At 35.9% G+C, this 19,043-nt stretch overlaps 1 protein-coding gene across 2 annotated transcripts; it reads left to right on the top strand.

The window, feature by feature from the left end:
* The first annotated feature begins 793 nt into the window (after positions 1 to 793).
* Positions 794 to 18,320, top strand: LOC102801612 (uncharacterized). Of its 2 annotated transcripts, none has more exons than XM_085493345.1 (13): positions 794 to 1,116; positions 2,136 to 2,230; positions 3,717 to 4,010; positions 5,147 to 5,233; positions 7,368 to 7,556; positions 7,874 to 7,945; positions 10,673 to 10,772; positions 13,073 to 13,220; positions 14,315 to 14,364; positions 15,399 to 15,533; positions 15,951 to 16,065; positions 17,231 to 17,297; positions 18,060 to 18,320. In XM_085493345.1, the coding sequence occupies exons 2-13, from the start codon at positions 2,146 to 2,148 to the stop codon at positions 18,149 to 18,151; spliced, it is 1,434 nt and encodes a 477-aa protein (XP_085349471.1). In that variant the 5' UTR covers positions 794 to 1,116; positions 2,136 to 2,145; the 3' UTR covers positions 18,152 to 18,320. The 2 variants fall into 2 exon arrangements, with proteins under 2 accessions (XP_085349471.1, XP_085349470.1); XM_085493344.1 differs by having other exon boundaries at positions 7,868 to 7,945.
* Positions 18,321 to 19,043: the final 723 nt, after the last annotated feature.

The raw sequence follows: 19,043 nt of genomic DNA, 5'->3' as shown, positions 1-19,043 counted from the left end.
TTCAAGTCTCTTCTCGTAGATAGCGAGACTGAGGCTACGACCTTCTGACATGACACATATCAATGTTCAAGGTTTGTAACGAAAAAATAAAACTTTTCTTGTCACTATCATAGTGAAAAATGTAATACATCGAAAATGTACAGAAAATATAGTTCTCGTAATCCGTCATATCGTGGGCAGCTATTTTGATCCACCTGGACATCCCAGTATCCTAGTTACCTCGGGCATGCGCATTCGCATTTTTCTGAGTTGGAACGTTTATGCGAGAGCGAGATTGTGACGGGATCTTGGTATCATGTCACCGTAGTTACAAACCCCAAGTAATGTACCTCTGATATAAAATATAACTGCAGGGATTGTTTTTCCTGAGAGCAAGTCTAGACATTAGTTTTCTTTGTTTTCCCTTAATTTCAGCCAACGTTAATTTCGTTCTTCAAATACTTCAGCTCTCTCAGATTACAAATGGATCGTCCCTTGCACGAGTCACAGTCTATCTATGATAGAGGGACTGTGCACGAGTGAATAAGCTGTAACTTGTTTGTCGTTATTTCGTCTCTTTTTGTAATAACTATCTGTATATATTAAATTACTCCTAGTAACTGCTATCTACTGAGGACATTCGTGTTTCAAATAAACTTATCACAGTTGCTGGAACCCATAATTCAGAGGCAATTAATGGTCGAGAAATATAGTCCCACCTTGAACTGGCTTTGAGTCTTTCTACTAAGGGGCAACAGTAGGAATTCAGTCCAAGCAGATAGCGCCACCAACGGTGTTACACTGTTTTGTGTTTGCTTTTACCAATTCTATGCACCATTTCTCAGCGTTGTGAATCAAGATTGCGGTAATTTGTGTCAGAACAAGTAGTTTTGTGTCTGGATAAACGTCTCTCTGAACTGAAGACCACCATATGAACTTGGAAATTATCCGAACTTCAAAAATCACTGGCGAGCAGTGATAAACTTTGACATGTATTAGTTGTTTGGTAAGTCGTTCCTCCTGTGTGATGGCCGCGAAATGCGTTTTTGTGACACTGCGTTATTGTGAGACACAAAGATAAACCATTGTTATTTCATCGTCTTCGGATCACTTAAAATTATTTGACATCATTTAAAGGTGAGTTTATGATTATCTAATATCAAATGTCGTAGCTAGTAATACCAACTTCTCCTTGGCTCAGCGAATGTACCGGCGACTGACTAATAATACCGACCCTACTCTATCCTAGGACAAGGTCCTTTTTGCAAGAATCGTTGCGAGCGCATGTGAGCCTTGGTACCACCATTTTTTTTTACCTCCATGGTACCACCTCCAGAGCATTGTGCCGTTCCACTTGTCGGGAATCACCATTGTGGGGGTGGACAACCTAGTAGCGGAACAGTGGTCTGGAGTCTAACCAAATGATTCTAGACGTTCTTGTTCTTAGGACACACATAGGGGGTCCCACTAAACACAGCCCGGGGACTACTCTATTGTTTTTAATTACGACGAGATAATCACACCAAAGAAATCTTTCCTTCTGAATTGCGTAAGTAAAATATGTGTTTGTGTACCATTACTGTTGTCCCTAGGCTTCGGTTATTTTTTTTTTTTTTTTTTTTTTTGGCCACACACAGTGTATTTGTGTTCTAACCCACTCCAGCACCCACAGGCAACTTTTAGACCGGAATGTACGTCCCGGGAGGCCCCGGGAGGCCCCGGGCTGTGTTTAGTGGGTCCGCACATAGGTACCCCTCTGAAATAATTGTTACGCTTGTGTGTATTAGCTTAGCTGAGGTTACGTAACTTTCTTGGTTTCACTGCTGTCCATTTTTTTTATCGCTGGTACATGTAAAACTTGGTGACAGGACGGAGGAAAAATAACCTACCGGCAATAAGAAAAAAATGAACTAAAGCGAAACAAGGAGAGCTACAGAACTGCAGTTAGCACATTTGTTCTTTCACCTAGGCTAGCAATATCTTAAGTTGGAGTTTCATTTTATTATAGTTTACTCTCCCTCTCGAATGAACTTCCTTTAACCAAATTTTTCATATCACAATTATACATTTATATTATTTTACTGCTTTAACCTTATCTTAATCCTAATACTTCAATAAGCACAGTTTGATAATAAATTTAATGTATTACATTTTAGCACATCCATAATGTTCCAGTTTGGGCAACAGACTACTACAGCTGGTACTGCAGGCACCAGTTTATTTTCCAGTACTGCACCTTCTCTAACAGGAGGTAAGACAATAACAAGTCGGTAGGCTGGTTGGCGATTCGCTCTGCTCAAAAAACAAGCAACATGTTTTCGACTATTTCTATGGTAGGACATGAACGTGAAGCTAAAGTCGATTTATAACTAAATGGGCCCCGTATACGAAGTTTGCAAAAAAATTCAGTCTTTAGAGGTCAGTTAGTTTATTACTAGAACGTATTCTGCTGTTACATTTATTATTTCCAACCGTTTTGCCGTAGTATTTTCTAGAATGAAGGCAGCATTTACAGTTCATTCAAAGTTCAAAGTTGCTTTGGAATTACGTTGATACAATGTCAGCGTCTGTGATCTCTGACCAGTGCGCAACATAGCCAAAAAAAAGCCTGATCATTCGAACACTGCTATTACAAAACTGGTAGGAGGTAATATATTTGGGGCGAAAATATTAAAAAATCAGTTTTTGGCTGTTGCAATGGCAGTGGTGGGCCAGGATTTTTTTTTCAATTAGTGACGGTACGACCTACCTGTCAAGTATGAACTAATGAACAAGTATGTCCATGCTTTTTAATCTTAGAATTGTAGGGTGAGATACTTTTGGCGCAAAGTTTAAACCAAATCGGCCCAGCCAAAAAAATCACATTTGGCACGAAGCTATTTTTCGGCTGTTGCTATGGCAATGGTGGGCCAAAAATTTTTTTCAGATTTCTCCTAATAACTAGGGTGAAGGTGGTGACCTACCTGCCAAGTTTGAGCAAAATTGGCCGAGCCCAAAAAATCACAGAAGTAATAATACGTGAAAACACTGCAAATCACATGGACATACACACACAAAGCCACAAAAGTGATTATAAGGGCAATCCTAGCGGAGCGGATCGCCAATAATATCATTACACTTTGAATGTCATCATTATTCCTCTCAAAATTTTGTTTCAATATTTTTCACTTTTTTGTGTATTTTCTTCGTAAATTTGGAGCCAAATGTACATCATTATCCGCTAACTACAGATTAGCACTATTATTATTAGTACTTGTGATTATGTAAAATGCAGAAGTATGTCTTTAGTCAAAATAAGTATTTTTAGGATTCAGTATAAAACAAATACAAATGTAATGTTTATGTATGTTTTTATTGGAGAGGCACATCTAATACAGCAAATCCAGCTTAATAAATTGGGCAAAATCTTTCAAAAACTTTTTAAATATTGCAAAACGTTAAATTGTGGATAAGTATATTTAATATACAGGCTTCTAGCTTTACTTGTTTACTTACTAAGGAGTTATTTTGTCTTTTGTTATCACAGTAATTCCTTGCTGAATACTATGAACCACTACAATTCAATCACAACTCTTAGTGCTTTCTACATCTCCCACCCTAATCTATCAAGCCTCATATTTATGTTTACTCTTAATTTTATACATTTCTGGGCTTTAAAAATATTGACTATTGGTATATTGGTTAGTTTTAGAGAATTGACAAAGGTATTAATGTCGCATGATGTGTTAATTTTGCAGGTGCAATTGCATTCGGTGCAACAACCACATCAACGGCTGCAGCTCCTGGTACTACATCAGGCTTTCAGTTTTCTGGTTTGTCTAATCCGACAACTCAGGCTACAGCGACTGCTCCTGCTTCTGCTTCTGGTTTCACATTGGGTACAGCCCCACAAACATCCACAGCTACTGCAGCACCTTCTGCGGGTGCTGGTTTGTCATTCACTGGCACACCTTTGAGTAGTACAACTGCTGCAACAGCTGGATTTGCTACACCGTGTACTACAGCGACAGGTTTAGGGATAAGCTCTACAGGTAAGGTGGTATAGAAAGTGTAGTGGAATTATTTTAACACTCACTCGGTTGCATGTCCGGATGTCATAAATCACAACGTTCTAGTACATGTTTGTCTGCAGAGCTTCTTTACTAATTTAAAATACCGTATTGATTGAGGGGAAACAAACTTAACATACATACTTATAACTGTTGTTGCATTGAAATAATTTTACAAGGCTAGGGCTTTGTTTATTAGGATTCACAACGAATCAATAAAAAGCCGCAGTCAAAACAATTTATTTATGATTAATTTAAAGTTATCTGTTCAGGTCGCTTGTTGACACCCATTTTTCCCCAAATTGATTTTGGTATCTCCATGTTGTTGTTCTTTGTAACAAACGTTTTTGGTCAACCATCAATATAACAGCTTGACTCGTTGTATTAAATTGACAAACTTTTAGTTGTACATACGTGTAATGATTTGAGGCTATGACGTTTAGTTATTTGCATAATAGATGAAGCATGGAGGTATAAACATACCTCCAAGGATGAATGCAAACCTCACACTAATAATCACCTACTATCAAATTTTGTTACTTTTCCAAGTTTCAAATAGCATCGCTTGTTGTTATTCAGTCATGGTTTGATACAACAAAATAATGTTACTCTTTGGTTTGCTGTAATTTACACTGGTAATTTTCAAGTTTGATTTATTGTGAAAAACTGTTTTCAAACACTGTCAAATGCTGAAATTAACCATGTTTTTTTGAACATTAGTTGACTTAACCTTTGATCTGATTGGTCAAAAATACAATAAACTAATCAGAATACAGCATACATGTAGTATTAGTAACATCTTCTGAATATTGACACACAAAAACACATCCTGGAATTTAGTTTTGCTATTATCAAAGTCGCATCATTGATTTCAGTGCGTTATATTTTAACAACTTTCATGAAATTTATTTTATCTCTTTATGCAATGAAGTGTTTTCAATGATGCTAACTCAGCTGCATTCATAATTTGAAACGTTTCGAAATTTCAACTTAATTCAGTATTCTAAAAATGATTATGTAAAAGTGGTCGAAAATTTAGTGTAATATTCATAGAGGTTATTAGCAGACAATGTATTTATGAGAGAATAATTATGATGAAACTCGTTCATTTATTATAGGAAGCTACGGATTTGGATTGTCTTCTGTGACTCAAGCCTCACAGCCGTCAGGTGTTGTACCAGTGTCAGTACCCTCCTCCAAGCCACGTAAGTATGCCCTTTGTGAATCAGCTGGAGTTCAATACTAAAATTCTTACTGTACTGTATTCTTCCTGTAATAAAAGCTATTCCCATTCTCAGTGTAGTAACCGTAATTCTCATTATCAGTGTAGTAACCGTAATTCTCATTATCAGTGTAGTAACAGTAATTCTCATTATCAGTGTAGTAACCGTAATTCTCATTATCAGTGTAGTAACAGTAATTCTCATCATCAGTGTAGTAACAGTAATTCTCATCATCAGTGTAGTAACAGTAATTCTCATCATCAGTGTAGTAACAGTAATTCCCATCATCAGTGTAGTAACAGTAATTCCCATCATCAGTGTAGTAACAGTAATTCTCATCATCAGTATAGTAACAGTAATTCCCATCATCAGTGTAGTAACAGTAATTCCCATCATCAGTGTAGTAACAGTAATTCCCATCATCAGTGTAGTAACAGTAATTCTCATCATCAGTGTAGTAACAGTAATTCTCATCATCAGTGTAGTAACAGTAATTCTCATCATCAGTGTAGTAACAGTAATTCCCATCATCAGTGTAGTAACAGTAATTCTCATCATCAGTGTAGTAACAGTAATTCCCATCATCAGTGTAGTAACAGTAATTCCCATCATCAGTGTAGTAACAGTAATTCTCATCATCAGTGTAGTAACAGTAATTTTCATCATCAGTGTAGTAACAGTAATTCTCATCATCAGTGTAGTAACAGTAATTCTCATCATCAGTGTAGTAACAGTAATTCCCATCATCAGTGTAGTAACAGTAATTCCCATCATCAGTGTAGTAACAGTAATTCTCATTATCAGTGTAGTAACAGTAATTCTCATCATCAGTGTAGTAACAGTAATTCTCATCATCAGTGTAGTAACAGTAATTCTCATCATCAGTGTAGTAACAGTAATTCCCATCATCAGTGTAGTAACAGTAATTCTCATCATCAGTGTAGTAACAGTAATTCCCATCATCAGTGTAGTAACAGTAATTCTCATTATCAGTGTAGTGACAGTAATTCTCATCATCAGTGTAGTAACAGTAATTCTCATCATCAGTGTAGTAACAGTAATTCTCATTATCAGTGTAGTAACAGTAATTCTCATCCTCAGTGTAGTAACAGTAATTCTCATCAGTGTAGTAACAGTAATTCTCATCAGTGTAGTAACAGTAATTCTCATCATCAGTGTAGTAACAGTAATTCTCATCATCAGTGTAGTAACAGTAATTCTCATCATCAGTGTAGTAACAGTAATTCTCATTATCAGTGTAGTAACAGTAATTCTCATCATCAGTGTAGTAACAGTAATTCTCATCATCAGTGTAGTAACAGTAATTCTCATCATCAGTGTAGTAACAGTAATTCTCATCATCAGTGTAGTAACAGTAATTCTCATCATCAGTGTAGTAACAGTAATTCTCATTATCAGTGTAGTAACAGTAATTCCCATCATCAGTGTAGTAACAGTAATTCTCATCATCAGTGTAGTAACAGTAATTCTCATCATCAGTGTAGTAACAGTAATTCTCATCATCAGTGTAGTAACAGTAATTCTCATCCTCAGTGTAGTAACAGTAAATTCTCATCCTCAGTGTAGTAACAGTAATTCTCATCATCAGTGTAGTAACAGTAATTCTCATCATCAGTGTAGTAACAGTAATTCTCACCATCAGTGTAGTAACAGTAATTCTCATCATCAGTGTGCACTGCGATTATTAAACCAGGCTGTGTCTGTCTTGCCTCTGTTTCAAGCACACTGTGACTAGTTAAATGTGCTGCATCTCTATGTGACCTTTATCAAGCTGCCACTACTTACCTAGGCTGCGTCTGTATGTGTCTTGTTTCAAGAGCACTATTAAAGTGGGCTGCACCAGTCTATGCGAATGTAAAATTTTCTCAAAAATTCTGCTGCAGATTGTAGTGAAATTTTGCACATATCACAATTCCATTAAGAACTTTCACTCATGGACAGTACATTACTTGCAGCTCAATTTTTCCTTTAATTTTCCTTCTTTTTAAATTGTAGTGAACAAATGTTGTGAAAATAACAGATTTTTGCAGAACTGTAATGTTGAAAAATTTCTTTTACAGTTTGGTATCTAATTTGCTATAATTCTTTTTCCTAGCTCCATATTCAGCCACTGCAACAATCCCTGCAACAACCGGACTAGCACTGGGAACAGCTACCACTTCTACTGGTCTTGGTGGGCTAGGCCTATCAACTGCCTTCTCCACCCTATCATCAGGAGTACAATCTCTTGGGACAGCTACTACAACTAACACTGGAGGACTCTCATTAGGTGGACTGTCAACAAGTGAGTTTGTGTGTGTCTCATGCATCAGATGTCATAACTACCTTATTTAGATACAGAATATCCAAATAAGAATTGAGCATTTTCAATATGGCTGCCATGTGAAAATCACACATGTTTTTTACTAAATATTTGTTGACAGTCTTCGCACTTAAATCATAATAATGAGTATATGTGCAATAATAATGTTATTCACTCTATTCAGTTTGAGTATATAACAGATTTCCTTGCTCTAAGATGATAACCTGTTAGTTTAATTGGTGTTAAATAACTGGACAATTAATGTGTATCTAATTATTACTGTGTTACTCCAGCAACAGGTTATGGACTTGGTTTAGGAAGTATTTCTACTCCAGCAGTGTCCTCTACTGCAGCCGGCGGACTTGGACTAGGTGAGTAATAAGTCTTTTTTTCCTGCGGTGATTTTTAGAAAACATATTTTTCAAAACTGGTTTCTATATCATCACATGGGGCAATATTTCGTGACATGAGTGCAGTATAATGTTATATGGGGGTGTTATATCACCACATAGGGCAATATATCATGACATGAGTGGAGTATAATGTTATATGGGGGTGTTATATCGCCACATGGGGCAATATATCGTGACATGAGTGCAGTATAACGTTATATGGGGGTTCTATATCATCACATGGGGCAATATATCGTGACATGAGTGCAGTATAACGTTATATGGGGTGTTATATCACCACATGGGGCAATATATCATGACATGAGCGCAGTATAATGTTATATGGGGGTGCTATATCATCACATGGGACAATATATTGTGACATGAGTGCAGTATGACGTTATATGGGGTGCTATATCACCACATAGGGCAATATATCATGACATGAGTGCAGTATAATGTTATATGGGGGTTCTGTATCACCACATGGGGCAATATATCATGACATGAGTGCAGTATAACGTTATATGGGTGTGCTATATCACCACATGGGGCAATATATCGTGACATGAGTGCAGTATAATGTTATATGGGGTTCTATATCACCACATGGGGCAATATATCGTGACATGAGTGCAGTATAATGTTATACAGGGGTTCTATATCACCACATGGGGCAATATATCGTGACATGAGTGCAGTATAACGTTATATGGGGGTGCTATATCACCACATGGGACAATATATTGTGACATGAGTGCAGTATGATGTTATATGGGGCTGCTATATCACCACATAGGGCAATATATCGTGACATGAGTACAGTATAATGTTATACGGGGGTTCTATATCACCACATGAGGCAATATATCATGACATGAGTGCAGTATAACGTTATATGGGGGTGCTATATCACCACATGGGGCAATATATCGTGACATGAGTACAGTATAACGTTATATGGGGGTGCTATATCACCACATGGGGCAATATATCGTGACATGAGTGCAGTATAATGTTATACGGGGGTTCTATATTACCACAATGTGACATGGGGCAATATATCGTGTCATGAGTGCAGTATAACGTTATATGGGGGTGCTATATCACCACATGGGGCGATATATCGTGACATGAGTGCAGTATAACGTTATATGGGGGTGCTACTGTATATCATCACATGGGGCAATATATTGTGACATGAGTGCAGTATAACATTATATGGGGTGCTATATCACCACATAGGGCAATATATTGTGACATGAGTGCAGTATAACATTATATGGGGTGCTATATCACCACATAGGCCGATATATCGTGACATGAGTGCAGTATAACGTTATATGGGGTGCTATATCACCACATAGGGCAATATATCGTGACATGAGTGCAGTATAACGTTATATGGGGGTGCTACTGTATATCATCACATGGGGCAATATATCGTGACATGAGTGCAGTATAACGTTATATGGGGTGCTATATCATCACATAGGGCTATATATCATGATATGAGTGCAGTATAACGTTATATGGGGTGGTATATCACCACATAGGGCAATATATTGTGACATGAGTGCAGTATAACATTATATGGGGGTGCTATATCACCACATGGGGCGATATATCGTGACATGAGTGCAGTATAACATTATATGGGAGTGCTATATCACCACATAGGGCGATATATCGTGACATGAGTGCAGTATAACGTTATATGGGGGTGCTATATCACCACATGGGGCAATATATCGTGACATGAGTGCAGTATAACGTTATATGGGGTGCTATATCACCACATAGGGCAATATATTGTGACATGAGTGCAGTATAACATTATATGGGAGTGCTATATCACCACATAGGGCGATATATCGTGACATGAGTGCAGTATAACATTATATGGGAGTGCTATATCACCACATAGGGCGATATATCGTGACATGAGTGCAGTATAACATTATATGGGGTGCTATATCACCACATGGGGCAATATATCATGATATGAGTGCAGTATAACTGTATATATTACTATATAGAGGTGCAATTATATCACCAGATGGGGGCGCTGTATTACTATACAGGGCATTTTATAATATCACCATACGGGGTGCAATATAACCATGCAGGCACTATATCACCATATGGGGTGCAATATCACCAGGCAGGCACTATATCACCATACAGGGTACAATATCACCATGCAGGCACTATATCAATAACCAAAAAAACAATAACCAAAAATATATTAGTCTAATGTGTTCATGAGGGTATTAAATCACCACATGAGGGTGCGATATCAACAACATGTGCACACTAAATCAACAACCAAAACATGAATAAATATAATATTAATCCAATGTGTATATATTTATAGTTTTTTGTTGGTGTTTCATTTTATTATATTATATATTTCCATTACTAACTTCAATTTAGTCTGTTTTTGGTTGTCCTTTAAACTATTAGCCATTGTAATTTGATTAATTTTTATTTGTAACCTTTAACCTCCTTCAGTAGGTTGTTATGAGTTAATAACAAAAAATCACCATATTGGAAGTGCTATAACAAGACAGCATAGAATATAGAAGTGAACCGTATATGTATTTTGTAGATGTATCTAATGTATTCAAGATTGTATAGGTGGAATGCTTTCACCTCAAGTATCTGTAACTAATCCAGACTACATATTACAATGTTCATTTTCAGGTGGATTAGCTACTACCACAACAGCTACAGGTTTATCATTGGCATCTAAACCTTTGAGTATACCAGCAACAACAGCAGCAACCACCACAACTGCTCAAGGGTTAGTCTCATATTACATCTAGTATGAATGTTACATACGGCGTCATTGAAATAATTGACTTACGGATGTGTCACATTACATGAAAGTACATGCTTGGTGTGCTGCATAGTATGTACAATTACATTATGTGCCATGTACCATGTAAAATTACATTAGTTCCAGATAGTATGTACAATTACATTATGTACCATGTAAAATTACATTAGTTCCAGATAGTATGTACAATTACATTATGTGCCATGTACCATGTAAAAGTACATTAGTTCCAGATAATATGTACAATTACATTATGTGCCATGTACCATGTAAAATTACATTAGTTCCAGATAGTATGTACAATTACATTATGTGCCATGTACCATGTAAAAGTACATTAGTTCCAGATAGTATGTACAATTACATTATGTGTCATGTACCATGTAAAATTACATTAGTTCCAGATAGTATGTACAATTACATTATGTGCCATGTACCATGTAAAAGTACATTAGTTCCAGATAGTATGTACAATTACATTATGTGCCATGTACCATGTAAAAGTACATTAGTTCCAGATAGTATGTACAATTACATTATGTGTCATGTACCATGTAAAATTACATTAGTTCCAGATAGTATGTACAATTACATTATGTGTCATGTACCATGTAAAATTACATTAGTTCCAGATAGTACTGTAGAATACTTTATTTTCGCTTGGAATTTATTTTCGCTATTTTCGCTGAAGGGGTGATTCCGTGAAAATAAAATCCAGCGAATGTACTTTTTTTCCTATATTTCACATTAAACTCATCAAAAATCAGTGAAAATAAATTCCAAGCAAAACGCCCAAAAAGCCTTTTCAGCGAAAATTAATTCCAGCGAAAATAAAGTATTCCACAGTATGTACAATTACATTATGTGCCATGTACCATGTAAAATTACATTAGTTCCAGATAGTATGTACAATTACATTATATGTCATGTACCATGTAAAATTACATTAGTTCCAGATAGTATGTACAATTACATTATGTGCCATGTACCATGTAAAAGTACATTAGTTCCAGATAGTATGTACAATTACATTATGTGCCATGTACCATGTAAAATTACATTATGTACCATGTAAAATTACATTAGTTCCAGATAGTATGTACAATTACATTATGTGTCATGTACCATGTAAAAGTACATTAGTTCCAGATAGTATGTACAATTACATTATGTGCCATGTACCATGTAAAATTACATTAGTTCCAGATAGTATGTACAATTACATTATGTACCATGTAAAAGTACATTAGTTCCAGATAGTATGTACAATTACATTATGTGTCATGTACCATGTAAAAGTACATTAGTTCCAGATAGTATGTACAATTACATTATGTGCCATGTACCATGTAAAATTACATTAATTCCAGATAGTATGTACAATTACATTATGTGCCATGTACCATGTAAAATTACATTAGTACCAGATAGTATGTACAATTACATTATGTGTCATGTACCATGTAAAATTACATTAGTTCCAGATAGTATGTACAATTACATTATGTGCAATGTACCATGTAAAATTACATTAGTTCCAGATAGTATGTACAATTACATTATGTGCCATGTACCATGTAAAATTACATTAGTACCAGATAGTATGTACAATTACATTATGTGTCATGTACCATGTAAAAGTACATTAGTTCCAGATAGTATGTACAATTACATTATGTGCCATGTACCATGTAAAATTACATTAGTTCCAGATAGTATGTACAATTACATTATGTGCCATGTACCATGTAAAATTACATTAGTTCCAGATAGTATGTACAATTACATTATGTGTCATGTACCATGTAAAATTACATTAGTTCCAGATAGTATGTACAATTACATTATGTGCCATGTACCATGTAAAAGTACATTAGTTCCAGATAGTATGTACAATTACATTATGTGCCATGTACCATGTAAAATTACATTAGTTCCAGATAGTATGTACAATTACATTATATGTGAAACTAAAAAGAAAAGATCTTTTTCTGGTCCAAGATTTCTTAAAAAAATGCTGCATTGATGCATAACAATGCAGAGCTCTAATTCTTTCTTTAGAATTAGGGTTTCTTCAAATATGCCAACTAAACGTGTGAGTGATCCATTTTAAACTTGTTTCTTTTTTGATCTAACAGACATCACTTATTATTGGAAGATGATATAAACTAATAATTATGATAATTTGTTGTTGCTTTGTATTTCACATTGTACCTATATAGGCTTGCATAATAAATGAGATCATTTGCATAATATTTACTCAGGGTTGCAGGCACCTCTATGAACTACCGCCAACTTGAGGAGTCTATCAATAAGTGGACAGTAGATTTGGAAGAACAAGAAAAAGTCTTTTTGACTCAAGCTACACAAGTTAATGCTTGGGACAGACTTCTGATTGAAAATGGTGAAAAGGTAAAATATAATACCTTACTTTATTCTCGCTGGAATTCATTTTTCGCTGGGTGTTTTGTATGGGATTTATTTTCACTGATTTTTAAGGAGTTGCTGAATTTCATTTTCACTCGACCATTCCTTCAGCATAAGTATTTTACAGTGGTTGTTTTAATTTTTGTTTGTTCTGTGGATTTTGATTGATTTGCATACCAAATTCAAATACCAACATGATATATTGTTAACATATGCACCCTATGAGTTCTTTGTATATTCCTTAAAACTTGCATTGTTTCCACAATGCAAGTTTTAAGGAATAGCAATCTTCTAGGCTTCATTTCATACTCAAATTATTGTTTATAACTTCAATGAAAATAATATATTTCTAGTGGATGGTATGTTTTGTCATTCCTGATGAGTGAAGTTCTTTTCAATTCTCAGTATCTTGCAGAAAATAAACATGTTAGACTTTAGAATGTTTAATTTGTTCTTGTGCATTCCAAAGCTCAGAAGTCATTTGGTTCAGCAAAAAATGGCAAACAGAATTTGAAAAAGTGTTTTGGGACATATTGCGTCAGCTATGAGCCATGAATAAATAAAACATGAACACAAAATAAAAACAAAAGTTTGCAAGTGCGAAACAAACTATATAAAACAAAACATGGTGATTTTTTGCACATAGTAATTGAGATTACCTTCATCCCTCCCTCTAAGCGAAGAGTTTGCTGAGTGCATGTTTTAATTAACCACAGCTCTTAAACACACTGCTTTGAATGGCAGTCATACAAAGTGGTAACTCTAATATACGCATTAGTCAATATTTTTTTTATCTAATTTAACTTAACCCATCTGTGTTATTTATAGTAACTTGGTTTGTGGAATTTGATCAATCAATTTTTAAAGCAAGTGAGTCATCACCTGCTCATGCATCAGATGGCCATAGCGTGTCATTGTTTACAAACAAGTGTCTACCCAGGTGCCTTTGTATTTTTAGCGTGTGTTGTTATCGTTGCTTGGGACTCAATTCCTGCGTTTGCGCAGGTGACGACCCTCCCGCTTTAAAGTCAATATAATGTATTGGTTATTAATAGAATCTTGTTGTCAATGTATTACAGATTAAAGTACTTCATGGTGATGTTGAAAAGGTAAAAGTTGATCAACAGAGGTGAGAGAAGCTACACATCATAGATGATATTAACATTAGTCCATTACTGTTAATGTTTGTTTTACAAATAACACATGAACTGGAATGGAATGTATACGAGTTTACTGGAGTTCTGGTGTCTGTGAAAATAACGTCACTGTCAATGTCGAACAAAATCCCTACTGCTTCGTCCTAAAGTTCGTTGATGTAGTCGCACACAATTTGGACTTGCTACTCAGCTGCAATGGCACACTATGCTTTTGTTTACAGTCTGTCAGTCAATCATCTTTGACCTTTAAGCATCTGCTCTACTGATTGGCTAAGAATGACATCACAACTAGTCAACATTGCTTTCTTATCAGACTAGACGCTTTTTTATTTCTCTAACAACACAAGAATAATTTTCATGACAGAATTGCAATAGCTGTGATGAAAGGTGGTAAAAAAGTTGGCAATCTTTGGCATGACATTGCAAAATTGCTGGCCCCAGTTATGGATTCGCAAGCTGCTGCCAAATATTTTATGAAGCCAAAACAACGTAATTTCAACCACTTTCCCAAGTACGGGTTGCTACAATATTGCAACATTGGTTTAATTGTCGATAATGCTAAAGCCGAACGAGTGCGACACTAGCCTCACGCTCTCCATATACTGTAAGATTTGCTTTAATCATTTATAAGGAAGCACGAACCAAACTGCTGACCCTTTTCAGGGCCACGATATATTTCAAAAAGAAAACTACCGTTTTTTCTTTAATATACATTTTTGTAGACTTGCTGACTAATATGATTCAGATAAAAAAATGTAAATTACATAAACGAGACGAACTCGCTGCATGGGCTCTTACCCGGATAAATACGACAAGTACAAACCACATAAGATTGTGGGTAATCACAGGCTTTGTGCGGTGAACAATGTCATTTGTTTACCTTCAGGCATGAACTACTGGTTCTTGCTTAACAAGTCGCTGTGCGTGCTCTTGTGTGTAGAATGTAGCTTGTCCTGTACCTAGCACTGCCCATCTACTATAAAGTAAAGACTGTTTATAATTGTAGGTTGGAACATGAACTAGACTTCATACTCAGTCAACAAAGAGAGTTAGAAGATATGTTGAAACCGTTAGAAGAATCCGTCAAAACCCAGCAGAGCTCGGTCTATGCGCAACATGCTGATATTGAAAGAGAACACACGTAAGTTGGTTTCCTGCCAAAAATAGTCGCTTAGGGACAGGTTAGTACACAGTCATGATGATATAGTATTTATGAGATCACAAGTAAAATTGTGTTGTGTCACAGTGTAATAACCTCTTTAACGTATATGGTTTGATGCGGTAGATCAAATACAAAAGATTTTGCTACTGGTTCTGTTATTTTGTTTGGAACTATAGATTCTCTGCAATCTGTGAATCATGCACTTACTCTGTGAATCATGCACTTACTCTGTGAATCATGCACTTACTCTGTGAATCATGCACATACTCTGTGAATTATGCCCATACTGTTGTTATTTTACAAGTTCACGAAGTTTTAATTTAGCAGATTTTACAGACTTTACGTTTGCATTATTGTTGAATTTTGTGTTTATTTTATTTTATTTGTCGTTGCCAGATATCAAATGGCAGAGAACATAGATGCACAGTTGAAGAGGATGGCACAGGATTTGAAGGAAATAATAGAACATGTTAACAATATGAACACATCATCACAAGATAGCAATGATCCTGTAAGTTATAGCTCAGTCGGGTTTCAGTTATAGCTCACTGGGGTTCTGAGATCACATAAATATAGGTGTCTGAACATAGAACAATGATAAAGCAGAAGAAGATGTACTTGAATCCTAAAAATACACATTCACAAATTATCAACATTCATTTGGATACATTAATGTACAAAAAATGGATGTAGATGCATTATTGTCCCAAATTAATTAACACAAACGGCAACAAATAAATTTCTATATTCAGGAACTCGCAGTAACAAAATAACTGATGCTGCATGGCATTGACCTTTGATTTGTATTTTGAAACATACATGTAGGCATCAGCAGATAAAACAAATATATTTGTTTAATTCTGTTTTATATGAAAGTACAGAATAATGATCTTATGGTGACAAAATGAATTTTTTTTTTATTCACGTTCATGTGTGGGAGATATGTGGTATTGCATGTGTTTGGACCAGGATATGTTGATTTGGACCAGGATATGTTGATTTGGACCAGGTTATGTTGATTTGGACCAGGTTATGTTGATTTGGACCAGGTTATGTTGATTTGGACCAGGATATGTTGATTTGGACCAGGATATGTTGATTTGAACCAGGATATGTTGATTTGGACCATGATATGTTGATTTGGAACAGGATATGTTGGTTTGGAACAGGATATGTTGGCTTGGACCAGGATATGTTGGTTTGGACCAGGATATGTTGGTTTGGACCAGGATATGTTGATTTGGACCAGGATATGTTGGTTTGGAACAGGATATGTTGGTTTGGACCAGGATATGTTGGCTTGGACCAGGATATGTTGATTTGGACCAGGATATATTGGTTTGGACCAGGATATGTTGGTTTGGACCAGGATATGTTGGTTTGGACCAGGATATGTTGATTTGGAACCAGGATATGTTGATTTGGACCAGGATATGTGGTCGCAGTGTCTATACTGTTGTATAGTTCGAACATTGAAAATAGTTTATGCCAAGAAAATGCACTGTATAATCAGCACTTGCAATTTGCTTGTGAAAATCCCAGGAGAGACAAAGACGGTCACTGTCAGGAACGCCTGGCACAAAAATATATATATATATATATATAAAAAACAAAAAACATTGTTTGTATTGTTGGTACATTGTCTCAAGTGTTTGTTTTCATATTGTTCTCTACAGATTCAGCAAGTAGCCAAGATTTTGAATGCACACATGGATTCATTGCAATGGGTTGACCAAAATACAGGTATGATTCATTCATCTGTTCACAGTATACTTACTTAGAAATTAATGGCAGCCAACACAGAAGTGACAAGTGATCGATAGCCCACACAAAAATGACAAGTGATCGATAGCCCACACAGAAATGACAAGTGAACGGTAACCCACACAGAAATGACAAGTGAACGGTAACCCACACAGAAATGACAAGTGAACAGTAACCCACACAGAAATGACAAGTGAACGGTAACCCACACAGAAATGACAAGTGAATGGTGGCCCTGCATAAAAAAATTACAAGTGAGTGACAACCTGTGTTAAAATGACAAGTGAATGGTGGCCCTGCATAAAAAAAATTACAAGTGAGTGACAACCTGTGTTAAAATGACAAGTGAATGGCAACTCATATAGAAATGACAAGTGAGTGGCAACCTGTGTTAAAATGACAAGTGAATGGCAACTCATATAGAAATGACACGTGAATGACAGCTCGTATAACAATGACAAGTGAGTGTCAATCCATATAGAAATGACAAGTGAATGACAACCCATATAACAATGACAACCCATATAGAAATGACAAGTGGATGACAGCCCTTATAGAAATGACAAGTGAGTGACAACCCATATAGAAATGACAAGTGAGTGGCAACGCATGTAGAAATGACAAGTGAATAACAGCCTGTGTATGTGACAAGTAAATGACAAATGATTGCAACTCGCATGAAAAATACAAAATGGAGGGTTGGTCTGCTGTAAATTAATGTTTTCGTTCCATTTTTTCTAGCTCTCCTTAACAGAAAAGTAGACGAGATCTCAAAGCAGAATGAAATAGTACGTAAACAACAAGAAAGAAGCTTTCAATTAGCTTTTGATTAGCAATAATATTTTTTGTACAGTAAAGCTAATATCTGATCTTATGTAGTTTTCACAAAATGAAGATGAATAATTGTCCAGTTGTTGATTTCAAGTTTCTCTCTCGAAAAAAAATCATAATACACATAACTACTTTGTAATAAAATATATTAATGTTTAATTTCAACAATAAGTATACATGTATAGTAATATACTGTAGCTTAGAATACCTATATGGAAATAATTGTCATTGCAGTATGTCAGCAACAGAGGAATTGCTATGGCAATGCACCATGTCAGGAGAATAGTTATGTCATTGCAGTATGTCAGCAACACAGGAATTGCTATGGCAATGCAACATGTCAGGAGAATAGTTATGTCATTGCAGTATGTCATCAACACAGGAATTGCTATGGCAATGCAACATGTTAGGAGAATAGTTATGTCATTGCAGTATGTCATCAACACAGGAATTGCTATGGCAATGCAACATGTTAGGAGAATAGTTATGTCATTGCAGTATGTCAGTAACACATGAATTGCTATGGCAATGCAACATGTCAGGAGAATAGTTATGTCATTGCAGTATGTCGGCAACACAGGAATTGCTATGGCAATGCAACATGTTAGGAGAATAGTTATGTCATTGTAGTATGTCGGCAACACAGGAATTGCTATGGCAATGCAACATGTCAGGAGAATAGTTATGCCATTGTAGTATGTCGGCAACACAGGAATTGCTATGGCAATGCAACATGTCAGGAGAATAGTTATGTCATTGTAGTATGTCGGCAACACAGGAATTGCTATGGCAATGCAACATGTCAGGAGAATAGTTATGCCATTGCAGTATGTCAGCAACACAGGAATTGTTATGGCAATGCAACATGTCAGGAGAATAGTTATGTCATTGCAG

Source organism: Saccoglossus kowalevskii, chromosome 18 (assembly GCF_978046115.1).
Source record: "Saccoglossus kowalevskii chromosome 18, keSacKowa6.1, whole genome shotgun sequence".
Classification (NCBI taxonomy): Eukaryota; Metazoa; Hemichordata; class Enteropneusta; family Harrimaniidae; genus Saccoglossus; species Saccoglossus kowalevskii.
The sequence above is the reverse complement of the archived record's forward strand: the minus strand, read 5'-3'. Positions and strand labels throughout refer to the sequence as shown.

What these genes read in the sequence shown, in the direction of transcription:
- LOC102801612 (XM_085493344.1), top strand. Translation starts at nt 2,146, where the DNA reads ATGTTCCAGTTTGGGCAACAGACTACTACAGCTGGTACTGCAGGCACC. An exon ending in ATTAGGTGGACTGTCAACAA is followed by an intron (nt 7,557 to 7,867) that starts GTGAGTTTGTGT and finishes GTGTTACTCCAG; the next exon opens with CAACAGGTTATGGACTTGGT. An exon ending in AGCCGGCGGACTTGGACTAG is followed by an intron (nt 7,946 to 10,672) that starts GTGAGTAATAAG and finishes GTTCATTTTCAG; the next exon opens with GTGGATTAGCTACTACCACA.